Raw genomic sequence first — 25740 nt, 5'->3', positions numbered from 1 at the left:
TAATTCCCTGCACCTTATTTTAGAGATTTCTGGGGCATTGTAAGCAGTTTTGTATCTGAACACAGCCTTAGGCAAGACTGTTTTAATTGATTACAAATTATAAAATATTAAACAGAGAAGATAGGTTTCTGTGGAAGACCTATCTGCAGTTTCAGTGTTTGGTCCCTCTCAAATTAGTCTGCATATAAACTTTTAACTGGGACTCGCTTAAAGTAAATTCCAGAATTATCCCTTTAAGACAACAGACACAAAGGAATGATGTGGAGAAAGCATAGCGTAGAGAGAGAGAGAGAAAAAAAAGGTTGGATCTTTCACCCACATACAAATAATCACTCGCAAACACAGCTGGAAATAACAAGGCAGCAGACGACAGGCCAGCCTATGCCAATCACGCGTTCCAGCTCCAACATAATGCCAGCAAACCAACATGTTACCTTTATTGACCAGCAATTGCACACATCCTGGGGAAATCAGAGCAATTTTGAAAATGGCACCACTCAGCCGAGAAAAGCATGATTCCATCAAGTCCCTGTGCAATCTAAGCCGTGATTTCTGATGTATGGCATGAAAGAAAAGCAATCAAATAAGAGTCTTTCCAAAGTTATGACCTTTGACTGGGGAAACTAAATCAAATTTGTAATGATTCCCCACACAAAATCAAAGCAGAAGTTTTGACAACAGGTTAGCAGTTTAGCGAGGGGAATGAATGGGATTTTACAGGCAAATTTAAACATCTGTTTGTTTGATTTTCTCTCCAAGGTTGAATTTTTATTTTTGATTGAGCACCATTGGTGGTCAACCATTATCAGATGAATTATATAAATACCAGAGTTCATTCTCATTGCTTTTATCTAAAATGGACATTGAATTACACTAATTTCCTCATTTAGCATTCTAAAGTTAACATCATGGCTCTAAAGCTTTCTTTCAATGACAGAACAGCTATCATGAGCTAATGATATATGCCCTTTAAAGTAATTAATATACTAAGTGAACTGATTTTAGATCAGAAAAGCTCCTAATACATAATTGCGCAGTGATGTATATCCAAAAAATGACATTTCAAAAGACATAAGAGACATCATGACTCTCAGTCGTGTAAGCTACTGAAGCCTTTTTCCCTTTGGTCTATCTTCAAAAATCCCGCCAGATCACACGGCAGATTCATCCCAAAACAAAAACATGACTCTTCACCGACCCGCTCTCCCTCGCTCCTGGCAGAGAGAGAGAGAGAGAGAAACAGGAGGGGGGAGCGCGAGAAGTGGGGAAAAGGATGACAGCAGCTTTAGATCTGACATCAAAAGCAGACGAAAGAGTGAGAAAGGGAGAGAGAGAGAGAGACAGAGGGAGAAAAAAGCGGTTACATCTCCACCGTGACAGCTTGCTAGAAGAGCCTCGCAAAATGCGGAGCAATTTCTCTCTCCTGCTCTCCATCACCATCTATCTATCCCCCCCTCCATCTCTCTGTGTGTCTCTCATCAAAACTTGCTGCCGATTAGGATCTCTGCGAGCCACGTGCTTCGGGATGAGATGTGAAAACACACAGAGAACCCAAAGGGGTAAAACGCCGGGATTAAAGTGGTGAGGGAATAACGGGGTGATAGTGGCACCGGTTCAAATAGATCGGCCCCCGCGACTGCTGTGACTCCTTGGCTTGTTCTTGTTCTCTCTCGCTCTGGATTCACACATTGATATATCAAGGCCGTTTCTCATTATAGCATCAGGAGGCGAAAGAGCTTTCATGGAGCTGCTTTAGAGGGGGAGATGGGAGGTGGGAGAGCGGGTAAAAGAGTGTGGGAGAAATTGAATGAAAGAAAAAAGGAGAAACACCAAGATGAAGCCAGATGACACACTATTAGTGCGTTAGGAAGGCAGAAGAGAAGAAAGTATGTCTCACTACCAGTTTGGAATCCCTCGACAAATGACAGATAAGTCAGCACTGATTTGAAACAAAGAAAAGTCAACCGTCAATGTCTGTCGAGACGACCAGCGTGCAGAGACTTTAGACGAACCGGTATGAGGAGAAATTCACAGCCTAATTGGAGTTTGCACACTTAATTTACTTTTTTCTTGCAGTTTATTCCTCCACTCCTGGGGCTTCTCCAAAGTATCTGGTAAATTAAACTGCACGCACCTCAAGCAGTGCCAATATTTGCGACCATTTGCAAATGTCTATTTGTTGGGAGAGAAATGATAGCGTAAAAAAGCAATTAGTAGAGCCAAAAAAAGCCAGAGCAACCCTCATACTTCAGATCAAGCTGGTCACACCATTTCTTCTCAATTACTCCTCCAGTCAAGCTGCTCAACAATTTTTTTTCAAAACTCAGCCAAACATTAAGAGGTTGGCGCATGTGGGTTTGAGTGTGCTCAGAAGGAATGTCTTCGTTTGGTGCATATGCTTGTCTGTGCATGTGGGTGTGTGCGTGCGTGTGTGGTGTGTGTGTGTGTGTGTGCATGAGAGTGGATGTATGCTGTTGGGCCGTGGCAAGATAGAAAGTGTCCTTTTTGCCTTTGGCATGAACACCAGTCAAAACACAGACGTAAGCTCTGACATGAGCAGTCAAATCCCCTGAGATGTCAGACAAAGAAGCGGGTCACAAGGTGAGCAGAGGATTCTGATTAGACAAAAGCGCTTTAAGCCAATGTTGCAGAGTCAGATGGTGATATATTACATATTGTGGAAAGAAAACAAAAGTCCTCTTCTCTTTTCTGTAGTTTCAAAACGTGAAGTGTATTTATATCATTGGAAAACTCCTGTAGTGTGGTGTAGATTTTAAACAACAGTGCTTTTGGGATGGTACAACAACTCACCGGCAGACTGGAAGGACGGTCCTGGGCGACTCCGTCCTCGTTGGTGGTCTTCCCAGAATTCCCCTGAGCAGGTCCTCTCATGCTGTAGCTTTCCTGCTGAGTCTCCTAACATGATGGACAAAAATAAAACATGGAAATTAAGTACTTTTGCATCCATATATATATATATATATATACATATATACACCGTATATATATGCACACATAAAGTTTCCTTTTGATTCTGTTTAAAGCTCTATTGAGACAGAAATATAAAATAGCAAAAACATCTCTGATATATTGTTCTGCAGCTTCTGTTCTGCAAATAAAAAGCTGAGACTGAATATGCCGCAAATCTCTTAAAATTGTGGGCTTTTTTTCAGAGATGAACTGACAAATCAGCAAATTTATTTTTAAATTATAGCTTTAGAAAAGTCAATCATCTAATTTGAGTACATTTATTCAGTAGCAAAAAAACAAAACGAAAACAAACAAAAATTCCATCTAGACAAAGTTTTTAGCCAGGTCACTGGTGTCACAATTGTTCAAGTCCCAGATTACTTGTACAAAATAAATGTAACAGAATCATTTAGTCAGTTAAATTTTACTTTTCTACAACAAGAGTTTGTTGGAACTTTCTCAAGTAATTCATGACAGTTTGGTTCCCTGAGCGTTAGTATCCCAACACAGGTCTGTTTCTCTAAAAAGGAGGAACATGTTACAAATATATGGAAAATATTTTACATGTTTTTTTTTTCAAACATGTAACATTTCAGGATGTTTACCAAGCATTTCGTTTCATACCAAAAATCAGTGACTTCATAAATACAGCATGTCAACACCACAAGCTGCTAATAAGGCAGGAGCATCATAACTGTGTTAAAGTGCTGAAGGGATAGAATAAACTGTTAGACATTCTTAGGTTTACAAGGCTGTAACAGACTCTGACATTCCTGGCTAGATGGAGTGAAAATGCCAACGGCACACTCTGTATGAAGGAATACACAGAAACCTCATTCGAACACACACCGATCAGCACATCACGCCAACCAATTCATTTCAACCAAATCCAGCCTAACCACCCACTAATCCTCCAAACATGCACACTCACATACAAACCCACATCAAGACATGCACTCAGTCCCATTGTTCAATCCAAGTCATTTTCTTTCCCTCTGTAATCACAAGCCTATCTAGTGTAAACCAATTTTCTCTGCATTGTCGGAGGTGTTGCCCTCTCTCGCTCCCTCCGTCTGCGTCTCTCCCTCCGTCTCTCTGCCTCTTTTCATTCACCATGAAGGTCGTTCCTCCATCATGTAAAGTGTCGGCAGCACAATGGCAACTTGTTAAAGAGCTCTGAGTGGAGGGATTAGTGATAACTGATCAGCGAGTCACGCCGCGAGATCACACACAGCCGTTCACGCACACAAACAGATACAACACGCGCGCACACACATAAAACCATGTGTTTATGTGAAACACACAACTCAAAATCCATCTTTCCTCTCCAGTTTGATTTCTTATCCATGGTGTGATTATTCTGTAGTAGGTGGGCAATATTTCTGTCAGCAAGGTGATATCATTTTATAGCAGGAGATAATCCTTCACAGCAGGAGATGTATCATGTGAAAACTGGTCTATTATTAACTGTAAAGTCATTTTAGCTTCAGGATGAGTACGAATGATGAATGAATGATCTGGACCTTTTAAAGAGTTCATTTCATTCTCTTATGCAAACCTTTATAAACTCATTTAATAGCTACTAATAATAGTAAAGAGCATTCATCCAATTATTACTTGTAATTAAGTCAAAGTGTCCGTGAAATTAAATCCTATACGTATGAGTTTTTGTACATCCTCGTGGCTGTCCTTACTATCTCAGAGTGTAAATTCAAAATATTGTGTTTGTAAATTATTTTTTAATTTCTAAAAATAATCATAAAAAACTCGTAATGTTGTGTCGTTATCTTTGGGGTGGATAGACATTCTGCATTCACTGATATAAAACAGTGAAAGAGGTTATTCAGGTCAGGGGAGGTAACCAGGCAGGTCTTTTAGCAGGAGGTGGCATCATTTGCACTCAGGTTTGTTCAGTAAAATAAAGGGAACTGGAGTCTGGCTACATAGAACCTCTCCTGCATATAAAATATAAACATCTTCAACCATCATTAAAAGTTACCAAATGCACCAAGACCAGGCGTTTTGCATTTTTGTCGCGAATATGGAAAAACAACGGAGACCAAAAACGACTGAAAACTAACTTCAAAGACTGCTGAGTTAATATCATGATTTGATTTTATCAGGTGAAATACAGCCATTATGAGGCATCACTGAAACTTAAATTTAAAGGAAATGTAGGATTGTTTGTGTTTGACAAATTTGACACATTTTGTATTACTAGATGGAAAAAAGCATAAACTACAAACCTCGTATTTTAAGATTTTTAAAGGTTATGGCAGCCATGTTTGGACCTATGCACTATTTTCACTTGGTGAATTGCCATCTTCAAAATAAAGTAGAAATGACACACATGCACTGCTTATTATTTTATTTGTCTAACAATTTGATGATGGTTTGATAATTGATCATTGCTTGATTAAATTTGAAATCTATTTGTATAAAAGTTCCTTATTTCAAATAGTGAACTCAAGTTATAGTTTCAAATGGAACTGTATAAAAATTTACCTAAATGCAATATCTGCCTGAATTGAGTACACATTTTTTCCATAAGTATAGTAACACCTTTTTATTTCAACAAAAAGGACACCTGGGTCAATGATTCAATGCTTAGTTTTGTCTCTTTTCAGGGACCGAGTCACAGATGAACTGAATAATGCCATAAACAAAAAAGGAAAAGGTGACAGCTTTCCTGTTTCATTACCATAGAAAAACATAGAGGTCAGTCACTCTAAACTAAAACACAGAGCAACTGCTGCCATTGGCATTAATTCAATTCTCATTTAAATTCAATGAAGGAATGCATGGGTCAGTGCTTCAGTGTTAAGTTGTATTTTTTTTTCTTTATAGAAACATCACAGAGCTATTGGTGCCATCAAATTTGTGAGTTCAATCTATTTTAATTTCCCAAAAAGCACTCCTGGCTTAGGGTTTCCTTGGCAGACCCACAGAAAGAGCTTTTGCTGTGATCAACTTTGTGCAAGTTCTTCTTTTTTCTTTCTCACAGAAAGTACATCTGGCCTGCTGTGTCAGTATTTAGCTTTGTTTCTATTCTTAAAGAAAACACTGACAGAGTTTTGCTTTAATCAGCTACACAAACTGTATTTTATGCCTTTCCTAAAAAGTATGGGCCTTCTGCAGTGTTTTGGTCTGAAGTTACGTTTCTTTCCTCAACAGAAATTTTGATTAGTTTTGACACTGTTTTTTTCTTTCTCTGGAAAGTATACTTGATTCAGTGCAATATTTTAGTTGTATCTCTTTCCAGGAAAAAGCAATTGATGGTTCAAGATGCCATGTTGCTCAGTTTGCTCATACTTTCCCAAAGCAAGTACCCCTGGTTACAGCGTTTAGTTTCTTCTCTTTGAAGCCACTTGAAGATGTTGATGCCATTGATTTCTTGGACTCACATTGCTTTGTTTCGTCCCTGGGTTTTTTTTGTGTCAGCTTACTCACCACTCATGTCTCAAATAGTCTGGGCAGATGGGTATTTCAACTACAACATTCACCAGAGGTTTCCTCTTCGTTTTTTCTTTAAATGAGTTCTGTTCCAACCCTGTCACTGCATGTTTGTTCGGAAAGAAGTGTTGCTGCAAAATCATTGATTTGCAATCATCTGGACTTCTTTCAAGAACTTTTAACCATTTGTTATTAAATGTTTAACTGAACTTTATTGTTCAGTAAATTGTCTTGCGATTAATGTTTTGCAGACTGTAAGCAATAGACTGCATGTAATTGGATCCGAATCTGACTTTGTACACAAATGTATATAAGAGGTTGCACTAAACTTATACATTGTCCGTCATTTTGACTAACAGGGTAAAAAAAAATCCTTTCATCAATTTTTATCAATCAACTTTGGAAATGATAATAATTACACTTAACTGCATAATATAACATGCTGGGACACAACAACTTGTATTCCAAAAGAAAATATGAACACACTCCCTTCCTAAACATGTTTGATAGCCGGAGGTGAACTGCAGTAACTACCAGATCTGGTTCAGTTAGAAGATCATATATTGTCCTAGAGGTGGGTGGGCACTGAAAGATGCTTGACAACAGGACCACAACACAGACGATCTTTTTTATGTTAGCTTCTGTGTCAAGCCCCTGAGCAATCTGTGTTTATATGTGCACACAAACATCATAGATGCATGCCCAACATTAGCCTTTTATTACATGGCTTGACGTGTTTGAAGTAGAAGGCCTGCGCTGACACAAATACACCTCCACAGGTAAATAAAGGCAGGAGGTAGAGAGGACAGGAAGATGTGTGGTGGCCTTCTGATGAGTGGACGCACATGTGGATGGCTCATGAAGAAAAATGCACACACACAGGGAACTGAGAACAGAAAAGAGGCTGCTGACTCAAGTTCAATATTTACACAGGCGTGAGACTCTGGTGTTTGTGTGTGTGTGCGTGCGTGGGCGTGGCGCGCGCGTGGATGTGTGTGCGTGTACTCTGGGGGTTTTAAGTGGGTTAAAATGAGGTTAGCTTCTTACTACTGTTTACGCTCATGTTCTTACATCATAACAGTTAAATATATGATGAACACAGAAGACAGGATACAAAGAGAGTTGAAAGAGAAGTCTGAAAGGTTAGACGCAAAGGAAACAGAGATATTGTGAATCCCTGACTAGAGAAAAAAAGATGAAAACTGAATTGAAAAAGTGAGAGCGAAAGTACATAAAAACCAAATGAAGAAGTGCTGCAATTGCGTCCTTTCATTTGAGTTTTTTTTACAGTCCATTGTCTCAAAATCCCATTTCCCAGCTAATTTAGAAGCCTCTAAAATACACTCCACTCCATACCTTAAGCCTAAGGCCACAGCTAATCCTGTCTTCACACACGCACACACTCACAGCGACACTCATTCATCCTCAGTGCTTTTGAAAAGACTTCATCTTGGCATAGTGGTAGCGAATGAAGGATATTGAAGGAAAGCGTTTGAAGTACACGAGGGAATGCAGGAATCAAACTGTGAGTTAAATGCTATTAGACAGCTGTGTGGAAAGGCAGTGTAATATTAGATTTGATTGAATAGATGACTGCTGAATGCGGTGTAATATATATAGAGCCGGAGAGGTTTTATGCAGAAGTAAATCAATATTGCGCCAGCAACTCAAATCAGGCGCAAGTGAGACTCAAGCAGGGAGCGGAAAGGAGAAATGCATTTTTATCGCTCACAGACAGTTGGGTTTTTTTGCAGTCCAAAACTTGAGCAAACTCGGTTTTAAACATAGCTTGCATCATAACCCAACTTTTAAGTTAATTGTCTTTGCATTGTTTAGATTCTCTGGTCGTAAATAAGTAGACAAGGATACGAACACTAATCAGTTTCACACTTTCCCTTTGCCACTCTCACCTCATTTAAGGAATTTCTTTTACACCTTTTTTGGCTTGCTGCCAACCACATGTTCTGACAGGGGAGTCAGGTGAGGCACTTACCACGCTTTCCTAATTTCAATTTATGTTCTTAGAACAGAAAAGCAGAGAAAGTGGCATGACAGCATGTGAGAGTTTGATGTCATTGGATGAAAAAGAGAAAGCAACCAAAACAAAATTCCCAGATGTTAAGTGAAGCTTAATCTTTCGTCTTCTAACAGTCAGTATTGAATGTGCCTTACAGAAATAAAACTTGTCACAGTATATGTATATTTTTTAATTCTTCAGCTTTTAAAGTTTAATCCCTTGTGCAGAGCCCCATTCTGCTCTCGGCACTTTTGCTTCTTAAAACTTTGTGTGCAAATCAAAAATTGTGGTTGCATTGCTCAATTTTGCTTCATTTTCAACAGTTTTCATCTTTGCAAGAATCAAAATCAGTTATGTTTCATCTTTGCTGGTCCACACATCTTCCTCTCAGGTTTTTCTTCTTAAATGAATTCCCCCTCGTCACCTTTGGGACACCTCTCCAGTTTTTCTTCTCTCAGTCTTCATCAATGCCACATCCATCCTTCCCTTCCTCATCTCTTCCTGTCTCCACTGCTCTTTTCATGATTACCAAATAAATTAGTCATCTTCCTTTCCCCTGCACCTTGGCAGATGCAAATCTCTATCAAATACCATGCTAATGCCATTAATATTCATTAAAAATTAAGCTTAATTGCATCTCTTTAAGAGAGGTTCCCATAAAGACGCAACACACACTATTTCACCATATCCCTTGCACACAAGCATATATGATCATCTTCAGGGGGACAGGGAACGTGGTTTGAGTTTGTGAAAAGATGTCCAAAGTTGAAAGAGAGCTCTGGCAATCAACAGCTTTATCTTGCCGGTAATCAGATACCCTGCTGGAGTAATAAGTTGGCTAGAGAAGGAAAATCAAACCACCAATGTGAAAACAGGAAAGTTACTCACCATGGATGGTGTATCGTACCCGAAGCCAATATTTAAAGACTATACACTAAGTGTGCAAAAATATATGTGTTCAAACATACAGTAATATTCAATACATTAGAATGAGTTCCAATGAGTTTTGTTTGTCTGATTCAAAAATAATTCATTAAGACAATATTTCTGTATTAACATTTTTTTCTTTGTTTTGTTTTGATGTAATACTCTAATCTTAATTGTTGTGTTTTCATTTACCTGTAGGAAAGATACCATCATAATTAACAGGAAAAAAAAGGCTCCTCTTAGTAAATGAGTTAATAAAATAAACGTTTCCATAATATTTTAATTGATTGAATATGAGTCGCTTAGATCAAAATATTCACATATGTAAAGGGGATTGTTTCTAAAGTTTGTAAAACCAAGAAAAGCTGAAGTCTAACATGGATGTTCACAAACACTCTCCGTATCGACTTGAACGGTTTTTACAAAGAATTGGCTATTTGAATCTTGAGACCTCAATGTGCTGAGTATTAGACATTTTTATTAACATTTTTGAAAACCATGTATGAATGTCCATCATGGTTATGTAAGACATTTATTTCCTGTTACACAAAAATTTAGCAAAATATATGAAGGTCGGTTCGACAAAATTTAAAGGGTTTAAAGGGTGTTAATAATTTTTGCAAGGTGATGTATTCACCGTGTCCTACTTAAAAATCAAGACGCCTCTGATGTCCATATGATCAATTATCACAGAGTAATATAAACGTATATGAGAATCATGTCATAATATCTCAAGAAGTCATAGTTTTGACTTATTCTCATGATTTTAGGACTTTATTCTTAAATGTTTACTAATTTTATTTTCTTCATAGCCCTAATACTAACCAAATGTTCTGTAAAAAAAATCTTTGTAACAGTACTTCCTGTTCTATCATTAACAAAAAATATATACTTGTTTAACTTCATATTGGCTGAGCTGTTGACAAGAGAAACGTGCAAAAATCCTTGTTGAATAAAAAAAAAACATTGCACAAAACAGCTTTTTCACCTCAAGCTGGAGGTGGGAAGCAGGACATCCATATTCAACAGTCTGCTTTGGTTCAGATACGCAGAAAAGCCAACACCAATCAGCCTGAAAGAACATTCAAGAGCGAGAGCAAAATGTTTACGGCAGTTTTTGTTTCAAATGTGTTATGTTTTTACAAAAGTGTTCTCTAATCTATTTTAAACAAAATTTCTACATTCTGATTTTTCATAGGACAATCTGACCAACTGCAGGCCCATGTAACTCTAAAAGGTGACTGTTAAAATGGAAAAAGATGTGTGTAACACATCGCCTGCATCAGTTTATGGTTTTAACACCAAGTGGTGTGTGCTGGTGTGCGAGTTTGTGTGTGCCTGCAGCCTATCTTAATAGGACCATTTGTAGCAGGGCCTGTTCTAATGCTGTGTCCTTCAGATTGGATTCTATCTCAGCAATCCCCCTGACCTTTAGCTCAAAGTGACTACAAGAAAAGACCTGAGCTCTGACACAAGATCCTCACAAGCACATACACACACAACCATGAGGAAAGTCTTCATTATATAAAAAAATATATATAAACACACTCAGAGGAAAATTAATATGCACACATTTACTTTACTCGACACACTCCTCTGCATTTGTACGGGCTTTCCCTCAGGGATGATGTCAGATGGAGCTAACATTGCCAGGGTTTTTGCTTTTATTCTCCTACACAAGCCAATCAAATCAAAGCCAGTCTTCACTTCACACATGCTTTGCAAGTCCCTGTCACCACAAGCCCTACCACCCGTTCACTTCAACTTGCTTTGGCATACTGTTATAACTAGTGTACACCCACATGACTTTTGCTAAAGTGCAGAGGGACGATGGTGGTGTGCTGGCAAGCGTGACTTTGACTGTGACATTTTTTTGGGGGGTACTGTCTGTTTTCTCTTTCTGTCTGTGAAGTCTGAATCCAGGAACAAATGTAGCGGCATTTCCTAACAAATGGCAGCTAAATGAGGCCCCTAGGGTGCTGCGTAGCTAACTATCGCTGCCCCCCCACCCCACACTTTTATTTTTGAGCCATTATGATTGTCCTAACCGTTCCAAAAAACACCTCTCTCATTCTTGTTCATTTGCATTTGAATTGCAGCTCCACAGTACAAAAACAAACATAAATCAAAAAATGGGGGGGAAGAAAAGATGGAGAAAAAAAATGGTGGCAAATTCTGGCCGAGCAATTAGCGAATGTCAGTCAAAGTTAAGGTAAACAAACAAAAAAAAAAGATGCTAAATTAAAAACATTGGATTCAGACATTTTGTCACACAAACACACACACACACTACAAAACTGACACAGTATACAGTTCATATATATTTATTTTTTAGTTTCATCATTTACTTTTTGCTTCAAAACTCATCAAGCTTAAGTGCTCGTCTGTGGTGGCCAATCAGAGTGCGGCAGGCCCAGGGTTGCCGTGGCGATACAAGGGGACATTTAGAGGACTCCGATAAACTCTGCCATTTAAAAGGTTATGACAATTAACGCGGCTCTCCGCAAATTACCACTGCCAGACCTTTACCCACGGACGTCTCTCTCCCTCTTATCACCTCGCACCCAGCCTCGCTCCCTCTCTCTGCCTCCTCCTCACTATCTCGCCATATGCCCTCCATTTCCACAGCCTGTCCTCCTTTACTCCCCCCTCTGCTGCCCCCAACCCACCCGGCCCTCCCTACACCCCCTTCTACCCAGAAGCACTTTTATTATCCTGTTAATTAACAGACTTCTTCACTTAATATTCAAATGCTGACCAATTAATGACATTGAACTTTGGGCACTCCCCCTCCACACACACCCACCTACAAACCTTTGTTTCAGTCCCCAACTCACACTCATGCTAATACACTCCTTCCTGTCTCTCATTTCCTTCATTTCGGCCCCTCAGCTTTCCCTGCCATTGCCAAGGTGAGCTCCCATTTCTGCGTGATTGAAAGAGAATGTGAGTGTGTGTGTGATGAGAGGTAGCCAGGGGTGGCTGAGGCAGCAGAGCAAGTATACGACGAGGGGGTAATAAAGCCAGAGGGGTGGGTCGAAGTAAGGCACGATGGCCTTTTAATTAACCTGGTGTGATTAAAAGCGGGGGTGTGTGGTGGGTGGGTGCAGGGGCGAGGGAACGGGGCCTGCTGCTTCAGCCGGTTGGAGCACTGAGAGGTGACAGACAGGAAATGGGAAACAACGCTAGGAGTAATGAATGTTACAAAACGTGGACATGTGGACATCTTGTAGATTTTATACAGATTATAATTACTGCAATGAAAAGAAATGAACAATTAGAGTATCGGACAATAGTACAATGATTCAATATAATTGTTAAAACTGTACTTAAGACAATGAAAAATCTGATGGAAGAAATTATTAAATACATTAAATGAAAACAGATCGTCACTATTCCAATGTATCTTCTCTATTCATGGATAATGGCTTTCTGGTGGTTTACTGGAGTCAGGAAGGCTTTCAAACACTTTCCAGAATGAGAGTTGTCAATTACTTTATGTTTATTATGTGCAGCTTTTACAAATCTTTTGGCCCATTTCATGTTGTCAGACAGGTGCTTTTAATAGCAAGTGATTTTGTGGTTCTATATGTCAGACATTTTTTCAACCAAGGGTGTGTCCAATAAAGCTGGAAAAAATAATTTATATTAACAACATAATACCAAAATTTTAACAAGGCTGTTTGATTCTTTAATGTTAAAAAACAATCGTAATGCAAAGGAGAAGGGATTCTACCTTGTGTTTACGAGAGTCAGTATGTGACTGCTGCTATAAATAATAATGTTGATGTGACGTTTATGGTGCAGGGAGACTGACTTCATGCATTAGTACAGTACAGTAGTATTTGTACAAGCAATAACAGCTTGCATAAATACATTTTCCATGATTTGCCCACACAATTCACAATACTACATATTCACAGAGGTTTGTAGGTTAAATTTTAACTTATGTTAAGCACTCAACAAAAGATGTTGACAAATTAAAATCTTCACCAGTCTTAAATGTCTTTAATGGTAGGTACAACACAAATTATACCAACCAAAATTTGCTCATTAGTCCCTTTTTTAAAAATTTTATTTTATATTCATAGTTAACAGGACCAGAATCAACGAGTGGCTTACTGAAAAGCAGACTGGGCCAAACAGATTCATCAAATTTAGTAAAATACAGTAAGGCTTTCTGAAGAATGAGTGACCCAAACAAGCATGTTAGTAAAAACACAAAAAAAATTTGGCCATAAAAATTTTGCATCTGAAAAATTTTGTTAGCTGTTTTTTTTTTTTTTTTTTTTTTTTTAACAAAGGTGTAAGACCGTTCTTATTTTTCAGATGTACACTTACACAGACAAAATTCAGATTCTTGTCTCTGTTTTATCAAAATATTGTATTTAATTTATTGTTGAGCATGCAAAAAAAAGCTAAAAAAAGTACTCATCAAATAAATGGCCCATGAGTCCTTTCAATCAAAAGTTTAGAAACGACTGCTTTTCCACATCTGAAAAAATTGAGTTCTTATCAACCTGTAAATCACACTGAAGTACGTGTGAATGAATGGAGCTTCACCAACAAGCTTGTCTTGTCTGGTTTTCTTGTCAACACCAGAAAAAACAAAAACAACATTGCTACATGTCATCTCAGTAAATCAGCTTCTATCTGTGCAAGTCCCTGTAAAGTGAGCATGTCCCCTCCAATCAGCTCAGAGTTCATCTATGCTAAAGCACCGGTCCCCAGGGCCCACTCTCAGACAGGAAGAGGAAATGGTAAAAGTCAATAGAGCAATTGGGATCGGTTTCACACAGAGGAAAGTGAAAAAATGACTTTGAAAAAAAGCTGACTGCCTTTTTTTTCCCCCAAAGACCAGCAGTCAAATTCGAGCCTCACTTGAATAGAGCACACGATCTACCACAGATCCTAAAGAACACTAAAACAAAGTGCAGCTAAATTCCGTTTAACGTTATGAGTCTATAAACATCAGTTTAACACACTGTTTCTCAATGAAAATTAAATGGTGTGTGCTCCAAGGGAAAGCTGATCAAAGGCAGAACAACATTATGAGTTTAGGTCTGGCAGATGGCCAGAGTTGCTTTTCACCTGCTCTACTCAACTGCAGAGCCTAGTCTGTCACACTTTGCTGTATGCAACCCTGTAAAGAAAATATGCTCCATAAAATATCATCTTCCTCAGATTATGCCCTTCTGACAAATGATTAAATTGTTCTGCTATGAATTAAAGGCCTTATTTATTGTAAGTGAAATTTTTAAAAAAGAAAATTTTATCCATTATTAGGTTGAAGTATCATTATAATATCCGCAGCTCATTTGAGTCAGCTAAAACTCCAGATATAAAGTCTTGGACCAAAACAGCCACTGACCATAAATTGAGAAAAAAAGAGGTGAAACTTTACAGGGGCGAGATAAACAACCAAAGGCATGCCAAGATTGCATCCAATACACAAAAGAACCCAGAAGCAGATTAATGATTTAGTAATAAGAAACAAGCCGAAATAGTCTACATGGCAGAGTTTCAAGGGTACAACCACTGCTGACTAACACGATCACTAAAAAAACCTTGATAATCATATAGATTTTTGGCAAATATTCTGTGGGCTCACAAGACAAACACTTTTTGGAACGTTTATACAGTTGACTCTGACATAAAACTAGCAGCATAAAAATTAATATCACACTTACAGTCATGCATGGTAGTGGCAGTGTAATGATCTGTGGTTGTTCAGGAACTGGATGACCAACCCTAACTGATGGAATCATAAATTCTGCTCTGTACAAGAAAATCCTGAAGGAAAATGTCTCACCCACAGTTTCTGATGTTATACAGCCAGACAATAATCCATTATGCAGCAGATAGTCCCAAAAACAAATTAAGATTGGCCTAGTCAAAGCCTGGATTTAAATCAAATTTAGATGTGGTGACCTGACATTAAACATGCTGTTTGTGCTTGATTTACAAAAAAAAAAACAAAAAAAAACAAAAACAAAAACAAAAAGTACAAATCTCTGAAGGTGCACATATGGTTCTGTATTTCTTTTATGCTGCTGTGTATCTGGTAAATAGTTAGCATTTGTTTTATGGCCTGTACTTTTGTCCTTATTATTAGGTCTATTATTTGGATGGCTTTTGTCCAGTGCATAATGAAGTTCCAACATAATAAATTAGGCCAAATACTGTCTAAAGATATTTACGGATTAATTTTCTTTACCTTTATAAGACCTATTTGTAATGGCGTATGACATCTGTAAGAAGACTTTTTTTTTCAAAGTCCCAATTAGAAAACTCTAGTTATTTAAATATAACATGCAACTCTTTTTCTCAAACACCAGTTCAATGATATCTTCTACTCTCGACTATCGTTTGCTTTTGAAATTCTCTACTCCAAAGTGGTGTTACATACATTTTTTATTTTCTGTATGAATGCTGATATCTTTGAAAATGTCTTTTTTATCCTGTTTTGCTCCTTGCAATCAGATGAGGTTATGAGAGGGCAACAGACTCCAAGAAGGAAGGCATTTTTGCTCCATTTCGTTACAAAAACCAGCTAATAGCAGTTGTTGCACAGCAAACTCTGTGTCAAAGGCAGCTGGAATGGTTCCATCAGCGAGAGGATGTCCTCTGGCTGGGGTTAATGGGAGTGGAGTAGGGGGAAAACGAACTGCTGAGAGCGCCGGAAGAACAAAATAAAGAACTTTTCAGCTTGCATTTCTCAGAGTAATGCAGGGTCAGAAAACAGGGGTCAAAACCACAATGACATCGTAATCTGGCGTGCGCTTGCGATTGTGCATGGGTGCGTGCGTGTAATCCATTCGGAGCAGCTCACATCATGTTTCATTTCAGCACAGAAATCACAGACAAAGGTCACTTTTTGACCTTTTCACAGCTCAGAATTGCGGCACCACGCTTGCCTGATTAGTGTACACGCAGACACAAGCCGACACACACGTGTGGATGCTGGAAAGGATGAACACACTCGCTCAGGACAGAAAAATGAAAGTAATAACACAAAGCTCAAACCCTACAAAAAATATATATATATCTTTTTGTAATCTTGCCCAACTCTGCTGTGCAAGTTCAATTTTCAGACATGTTTACCTCTTAGATACAAAATCAAAAACAAGCACTGAGCCTCTTTTTTATTTAAATTTATTCTGATATTTTTTAGTATTTATTTCATACTTTAAAACCTTCACTGAGCAGATAATTTATAAACCTAAAGTCCTAAAGCCACTGCACACACTTGCTTATGTGTAAAATGTCACTTTTTAATGGTTGATCAAATGTATTTAGTCATTGTTCTAAATTGAGATTGAAGCTCAAATGTAATTTACAGGCAAAATATTCAACGTTTCACCCTTTTTCAAAAGATATTCTTGCCTGTTTTCAGAAAATATTTTCAGTAAGTTTATTATGAAGTGGACTGCTGATTGGTGAGCCAGACCTTTAACGAGTAATGGGAAAGTATAGAAGCTAGAGGCTTATTAGCTGATAAAAATGTGTGAATTTATTGGCTATATTATGCTGGTGTGCAGATAGAAGCTAGGAGTTCACACACATCGCCCGCTGTGCTGCTGAAGCATAAAATGCTTTATAGCTCTAACACATACCGCAGGAAAGATTTCTTGATTATAGGTAAAACCAGCAGGATGTAGCAATAATGCAAATGTACATGTTGATTGAAAGATAAAATACTGTGCATGCATTGCAATGAGAAACGACAGGAAGCCTGCTCTGCGGTCACCTCAGAGGTTGGCATAGTAACCAATCAGGAACCTATCAGCACAGGTGAAATTAGACTTGAGCCAATCAGTGTGTTTGGGGCTGAACTACCTAGAGTATAAATGTCAACGTGGGTCAATTGCCGCCATATCATCAGCCATGATGAAAACACACCATTACTGTCGGAAAATGTCAATGTGGCCATGGATTCTAGCCTCTCCTTGTTAAAGTGAACAGCATTTGTTCAGTAAGCTGCAAAATTTGCGTGCATGTGTGCAGGCGTGTGCGGGTGTACCATAGGTGAGGAAACAAGAGTAAGAGATGCGGCCCGATTGGCTGACAGTATGTAAATTATATACTAAGATTTACGGTTTCCTTTTTGTAACTACCTGCCTTTGTGTTCACAGTGTCTTTTTGTATGGCTGTTTTTTTTTGTGAATATTGCAATTTGGATGACAAAAGCATTTATCTTGGTAAAATAGGATATGAATTCCTTCGTTGCTGTCAGACAGGATCAACTTGTGCAGATTTTAAATATTTCTGCACATAATTTAGATGCATGTCTTTAACATCTGGGGTGAAAAAAAGACATTTGAAACGATAATTGAACAACGGTGAACTGGAATGACAACGTGTTTTCTAATAAAAATACCTGGTCCCTGACATGAAAATTTTTCTACAAATCAAAATTTGTTATAACTTCTTGTGGCAAAATTGCAATCAGCTTTATTGGCTAAGTTTGTATGCATAGACATTTTTGTCTGGATGCAAAATAATGCATGAAAGTCCAAAGTATGACAGAAATGATTGTCATACTTTATCTTGTGTTGCATACTGATACTATTCATTTGTTTGCAAGCTTTAACAGGCCTAAAAGGTTCCTTTGCAATAACAAAATAAAAACCTCTCTTTGCCTTTCTGGAAAGACCGTTGCTGTTCTCTATTTTGCTTGTTTTTTATTTTCTCTTGTTGCAGTCTTTTCTACCTTGTTCTTTTCTTTCTCTTGTTTTGTTTTGCTCTCCTCTACAATGACTCGGTGCTGGTCTATGGCCCACAGTTCCTTTATGCAGCTTGACATATCCCCCATGCTTAACAGTGGATAAGAAACACATTGGCTGGCTTCACTTAACTCCAAAAATAAAACTCCTTGAACCCCAGCAACAGAATGGAAATGTTACACAGAAAAGCAGCTGGAAACTTAGAAGAAAATGTCTCGATCCATATCTGCATTCCAGACGCTCTGTTGTTCTGAGACTTGGTTTTTCATCTGATGGATTTTAGTGCATACAAAATGTCCAACATGTGTGGACATACTGAGACATGTACATAATAAAAACCTAATCTATGTAAAGAATGTATATATTCATTTTTCCAAACCTTAAACCTAAAATTTAAACCTAATGTAACCTAGAGCCCACAAAAAGACCCACTTGTGTGTGTGTGTGTGTGGGGGGGGGGGGGGGGGGGTGATAGATATGCAATTGTCTTCAAAGAATAATAGTAGAATGTGTTAAGCCAATATATGCAATCTTGACTTTCTAAATAAATCAAACAGGGAGTGCTTTTATGTTGAAGGGTTGAAGGGGGAGTACTGTGCTAATTGATGCTTCATACAGCTGGAGAAAATTGTGGTCGCTCCATCCCTTTCTCTTCTGTCTTATTAAAATGCCTTTAAGCCAAAGCAAAAATCCAGCCATCTGTTATCATACACACTTATCAATATCTGCCAACCTCCAGCGGTCAACGAGCAAGAGGTGAGGTACACTCTGGACAGGTCACCAATCCAACACAAAAATACGATGGCAAATTTTTGGGAGGCGGGGTACACTCTGGACACACAATACACTCATATCTAAGAACAATTTAGAGACCTAAAAGAACCCTGATCAAGGTTTGAACCCAGGACGTCTTGCTGCAAGGTGACAAGACTCATGTTTTAATACCTCCTGCAATTTTTTCTGAACACAGGAGAGACTTGTTTTGGCAATAAACTGCAGCATGAGCCTTTGTCTAGAGATAGTGTTCTGTATGTGAGTGATAGTACCTGCTGCAGAGGTGGTCGAGGCTGCAGGTAGGAACTCTGGGACAGGCCTGTGGGAGTCTGCTGAGGAGGACTGAAGTACGGAGGGGTTCCCTGCTGCCCTCCTTGCTGCTCCCTGCTGAACCCTCCCATCGACTGCTGGCCATATGGTGCAACCTGCTGAAGAAAAAAAAAAGGAATCAAACTTATTACAGGGGAAATGTTGATACAACTGCAACTCAGTTCTAATCATTCATGTTTAACAGCTTGTGTTTGCATAAACTTCTTCACAACTCTAAGACCCTGACAAGACAGGGAGGAGTAGGAGCTGATGGAGTTGTGCTGTGGTCAAAAGTCTCACAAAAGGAGTCTCTCACCTGCTGAGGAATGCTTTTGACATGGAAATAAACAGAAACATTGCCCAAAGCCACACAAAAACTATGCAAATAATATTTTCTAATATCACCAATTGTCCCTGAGCTGCAGGCTCTAAAAGGGGGAAGGCAAACACCAGCCTCTGATCAGTCCTCCGCCTAATGAATTCCTGCTGAAGACACCTCTAGCTTTATGTCCTCTAGTTTGCCAAATGCATCCACCTCTTTACATTATCTCTGACTCGGTCAACTCACAGATGAGTTCAGAAGTGCTAGATATTACTGCAGGTCCGTCCCAGGCCGTAACCTTAATGAGGGACACGTGGATGAGTGGTAGCATTACAGGACAGAACAAAAAAGAAAAAAAAAACTAATTTATAGGGATGAAGCCATGCCAAGTGGCAATGCTGTATTACACGGTAGTTTTAAGGGAAAACGCGAACAACGAGTGCATGTAACAAGCTGGCACAAATACAAATGTAGACTTAATCCCTTCATGTTGTTTGTTATGACTACAGACAGCGCCAGGTGTTCTAACTGCTGCGTGGATTTTCTTATTCACACTGAGACAGCCACACATTTACACTAACAGCCAGGAACAGATTATTAAACAACATTTACAACTACTGACAGCACTTTTAATGTCATATTTCCTTCTCATCATGTCATGTTGCTCTGCCACAAACTCGTTAAACCTACTCAATGCCATAATTTGGGGCATCTGTCAAGCTTGTCGTCCATTTCCAATGCCTTACTTTAAGATGTCGTCTTAAATCTTCCTTCGCAAAGTAAAACTCTTAAACTTAGCATGATTTATATCTCAAATGATGCCGTTACTGGGCCCTCTGACATGACGTAATTACCACACTATACAGCTTTGTCAGATAAGAGCATGCAGCCGGAGCAGAGGCTTTATGAGAGAGAAACCCCTCTAACATAAAAGGCATGATGAAACTCAAGGCTGGTGGAGAACATAGTGAAATCTGATCTGGTGACAGCAGAGTACCAGTGGAGATTAATACGTTTGAAACAGGTTTTGAAGAGAGCCTTCCATTGAGTGGGGCTGTAAGAAAAGAAATATTCTCTCAATGCTTTTGACTTTCTCAATAGCAGTGATTGGACAGTGTTGAATACTTTTCACTTCAGTGGAAATTTGATTAGCAAAGGCAGGTTTGCGTGCATGCTTGCGTGTGTGTGTGTGCATGACCAGAGCTTACAGTGAGAGAGCGTGTCATTAGGCCAATGAGATGGACAGACAGGGTGAGATCAGTCCGGCTAGCAGAGAGGTTAATAGAATGGCCCTGCTCATGCCAACAGCACCACTGGATTCATTACCAGCAGTCAGAACTGCACACACACACACACACACACACACACTAAGCTACTATTTGATGCTTTAATACTTGAATGAATGCAGAAAGATAAACCATTGCTCACTCATTCCCTCACATATGCGTATTAATAGGCCTGTATCGAAGCTTCTTCGGTAAAAGTGAAACAGCCTTGTCCAGTTATTAGTGTTGACAGTCTGGTGTAACACGGTGAGCTACAACAGGAACACCGCTATTCTCAGATTGTTGAAGATTAGGTCACCTTGGCAATCAAGACCAGAAATCCATTGAAGGGTTCCTCTTCTTGCTCTTCTGAGCAGATCTCTTCCAGCAAACCGGCAAAAAAAACCTCACCACAAAAAAGAGAAATATGGCTTGACGTAGGGCTGATAAATTTTTTACCAATTTATCAGCATAAATTGGTAAAAAATAAGTTTGTGATTAGCTCATAGTCTGAATGCAAATTCTCTGGTATATATAAAAATTTTTAATAAAAATAAAGCTAACAAGTGTGATGTATCTTTGTTTTCTGCCCTTGTGAGACAATAGTTGATGGAAGAGTCTTTCACTCCAGTTACATCTGCAAGTCTTTTGGGTTCTTCCAGCTTTTCAGAAACTGAAAATTTTACTGTTTTGTGAAACAGCTCAAGCTTAGTCAGCTTGGGTCAAAGACATCTGTGAAGAGATATATTTAGGTCTGAATGGGATAATCTGAGTCATAAATATGCTTTGGGCTGAACCATCCCATTATAGCTATGTCTGTATGTTTGAGATTGATGGAAGGTGAACATCTGTCCCAGTCATGTCTTTTGTAGCCATTAACATATTTTCCTCGATTTTTAGCTCCATCACTATCAACATAATTTCTGAGTGTAATGAGTCACACTGGATTTTAAATAAGTACTGTAGAGTGAATTATGTACAATGCACATGCAAATAACCCCAATTTGTACTTTTTTTTTTTTAAACCAATATATAAGTTTTCTTAATCTTCACAGTTATGTGGTGCTTTGTTTTGGTCTATCCCATGAAATCCAATTACAACACTGAAGTCTTACTATGATATGACAACACAGAGTGTTAATGATTTCCAATGCAGTGAATTTTAGGCCATTTATTCAAGGATAGCTTTTTTGAATCATCGTCAAATGTAATAACTAGCAGCAGACTTTAGGCATGATCTCTTTCAGATCTAGTAGCAATTCATAGTGTAATAAAACTGTTAATAATCTAAAGCGTGTATGTCATTGTTGCAAAAAGGTACCCATAGCATGCATACAGTTAAGTAAGACAGTCACAAATATGAATAGATAGAAATACCAAACCCTGCCATTCAGTCAAATAAGCACACAGGCAGTAGGTAGACTGGAGGTCTAACGAGTAGCAACCTGCCAAAGTGGCTTTGGGTGGGAAGAAAGAGTTATTCAGATGCAGCTTCTGTTTGATCGCTGGGGCAGACTGCATAAATGCACTGTACCTGCTGAGCACACACCAACTCAATGAAACCTGATGCTCTTTGACTGAGAATATGTTTAGCGATAAACAGACTTGCTGTGCTGCTGGCTGCACCAATAAAAATAAGCCGCTGGAAGGAGAAAATAAGACCATTTTCTGCCTTTTGCTTTCACTCAGGTGTGGAGAAGCAGACTAAATAACAGTGTGATTTATCCAGAGTGTCTTGGCAGGCACATGGTGTCAAATAAACGTCTGTAATGAAACGGCAACAGATGTGAAATGCTGTGGGGAGAAATGACGCAGGATAGACGTCCTGTGAAGCAAATAATTCGCCATAAACTGCCGCAGCAGTGTGATGAAAACAAAAGCCTTGGTGGTATATTAAGACCCAAAAACCACAACAAACTGAGAATAACTCAATTGAAAATCTATCAAAACAAGAATTGTATGAAAAGGCAGGCGATAAAGTTTCTCTTTTGCATTAAATATCCATGTTAACTCTCATTCAAGCAGACGGTGCATGTGAAGTACATGCAGAGGTGCAAGTCCCTAAATAAGCCGTTAAAAAGCCTTGCACAGAACAAGGCGCTGCTTGTAATTCAATTGGGACGATGAAGAACGGACAGAAATCTTCATAATTCTGTCAAAGCACTGATACGCTTGACTGGTGAGTGGGGCCAGAGGTTGGCCCTGTTTTGAGTGACAGATGGGCTCAGCCAACCAGAGCACTAACCAGTGCCATCACACTGACCCCTGAACACATTCACACCCACATCCTGACAGGCCTGACAGGCACACACATCAGTGATGCATAGCTTTTAACATTTACATGCCAGCAAGGCAACTGGTAAAAATAAATGCTACTTTATCAAAAAAAAAGTATTCACATGCTTAAATCTTTTTCACATTTTGTCACAATGCTAGAGAAAAATGTTGACATATTTTACTTTGATTCATTTGACAGTCCAGTGCAAAGCAGTGCATTTTGTAGAATGAAAGAAAAGTTTTGAGCAAGTGTTGCATACCTTTGTATTCAGCCCTTCCAGTCAATATTCTGTAGAATCACCTTTTGTTAAATAAAAAAACAATTATATATATGTATGTATGTATATATATATATATATATATATATATAAACATGCTTTTCACAGCATGTTTCTACCAGATTTGCACATCTGAAGATTGAAATTGATGTAAAGTCAGTAAAAAGAGGTTGGAGACATTCTGAACAGTAATGTTTAAATCTTTCCACAGATTCTCAGTTGGATTTAGTTCTGGACTTAACCTGAGCCATTACAACACATTAATGTACTGTGACTGATACCCTTTCATTATGCAACTAAGTGTATATTTTGGATCAGTGTCCAGCTGGAAAAACTTCCACCTCAGTCTCAAGTTTTATAGCTTCCAACAGGGTTTTTTCCACATGATGCTGCCACTGTTATGAGTTACTGTGGGGTATTTGGGGATGAATTGTTTTGAATTTAATACAAAATGCTGAATTGTTTTGCATTTAATACAAAATGCTTATTTTGGACTCATCTGACCAGAACCCCTTCTTATATTTGCCATGTATCCTATATGGTTTGTTGCAAACTTTAAAAATGACGTCTTACAGATGTTTAGCAATAAAAGCTTTCTTCATGCCAATCTTCAACAAAGTCAAGGTTTGTGGATTGTAAAACCTAAACTTCTTACATCCGAGTTGTGGATCCCTGCCATTCCTCTAGTGTTACCATGGCACTCCTGGTGGCTGGATGCTGAATGCCCATGTTTTTAGAAGGTTGCACTTGTGCTAAACTCCTTCTATTTTCTGGTGATTGAACAGTGAGACATTCACAATGGGAGTTATTATTTTCTAACCTAACCCCACTTTAAACTTCTCCACAACTTTCTCTCTAACATGTCTGTTGTCTTACTTGGTCTTCACGATGCTGTTTATTCACTGGAGTTCTCTAACAAAGCTTCACAGAACAGACACATGTATTACCGAGACAAAACTATACCCATTTGTGATTAAGGTTTATTAGAATAAACCTCACACTTTCTAATAAGTCCATGTAGAGAAGTAACCTGAAAAAGCAATATACCTCTAAGATTGGGTGACTTCTATATTTAGTTGGATCACTATATATAGTATTATTAAAGTTGTATGGTGACATTCACACTCATAATTTGCAAAAACATTTGATCCTCATCTTTCCACTTCACAATTATGTACTACTTTGTGTGTTTCTCAAGTCAAATTTCAAGAAAATGCAATTAAGTTTGAGATGACAGAATGTGGAAAAGTCAAATGTGTGATTGCTTTTGCAAAGCACTATACATGTTTTTAAGGACAAATTTCCTTCTGAGCTGCCAGAAATTGAAACAGTGCATGGGAAGCACAAAAGAATCTGGTATTATACAGGCAATGGAAGATGTTTGGAGAGACAGAGATGGACAGATAGGCATGAAGAAAGATAGAGGATGGGTGTTACATACTGAGATACTTAAAGGAAGAGATAAGGCAATGTTTTGCACAATAAAGACAGATAGGGAGAGATGGATAAAGACATCGAAGCAAAAAGATTTGTGGAGAGAACAGAGCGACGCAGACAAGATATAAAAGATGAGTTTTGCATGAAGAAAATAGATCACAATGCAGAGATTAGCAACTGAGAAACAGTTCTAGATCATATTCTCTCTTTTCTATATTGAATTGAGAAAAAATGACATGTAGCTGGTTATGCATTCCTCTTTGTCCACTACTTTTGTCATGATATAATGCTTCAAATTATTTTAAAATACTTATATCCAAGCACATTTAAAGCAAGTAGCATTAAAACTATTCCAGTTCTGAAACAGAGGCTTTTTCTTTCCATATTTAAAATTTCCAGCAGCTGATAAATCCGAGTGCAGACTTAACAACAGATATCAAAGAGGACGTTTCAGTAAAGGGAAGGCAGCGGGTGAAAGGTAAGACAGGAGTGGCAGTGTTGACAGATGTGTCAGTCATGGGAATGAAAAAGTGCACCACTATCAAAATAACTCCTGACAACAGTGGCAGCTGGCTCACCTTTTTTCTCTCTAAAGCTTCTTCACTGCAAGAAGTTGAGGCATTTAAATAACACAAAAGTGACAATTTTTAGTTGACCTGCCGTGTTTGCTGTGCTCTTACTGTGTCACATGTAATGCCTAAAAGATTCTGACTGTGGAAAAAACAGGAAATTTTAAAAAGCCGTAGATTTTGACGGAGGTATTTTGTACGTAAACAGTACATTGAGAATTGCATAATTTCTGCAAAAACCCAACATTTCTATAAAATTTCAAAATTTTATAAGCAATAACTATGCATTTATTGTTATTAGAATAAACGAGTAAGTGCTTGTTAACAGGAATCCAAAAATGTTGTGTTTGTGTTTTGTTGGTGGAAAAGGCTTCGTCAAAGGGAATGTCCCAAACCATAACCGCTTATAACAGAAT

General features: G+C 38.4%; 1 protein-coding gene across 2 annotated transcripts in view; it reads right to left on the bottom strand.

Moving 5' to 3' along the window:
- LOC122845841 (AT-rich interactive domain-containing protein 1B-like) overlaps positions 1–25740 on the bottom strand; it is a 193024-nt gene that overhangs the window by 123606 nt on the left and 43678 nt on the right. For both annotated transcript variants that reach the window (XM_044142315.1, XM_044142316.1), the window contains exons 3-4: positions 19140–19295; positions 2812–2916 (exon numbers count right to left, since the gene is read on the bottom strand). In XM_044142315.1, coding sequence (XP_043998250.1) covers positions 2812–2916; positions 19140–19295 — 261 coding nt within the window. The remainder of the gene's footprint in view (positions 1–2811; positions 2917–19139; positions 19296–25740) is intronic.

The sequence above is a fragment of the Gambusia affinis genome, linkage group LG16 (assembly GCF_019740435.1).
Source record: "Gambusia affinis linkage group LG16, SWU_Gaff_1.0, whole genome shotgun sequence".
NCBI classification, from domain to species: Eukaryota; Metazoa; Chordata; class Actinopteri; order Cyprinodontiformes; family Poeciliidae; genus Gambusia; species Gambusia affinis.
This window is presented reverse-complemented; position numbering and strand designations above follow the sequence as displayed.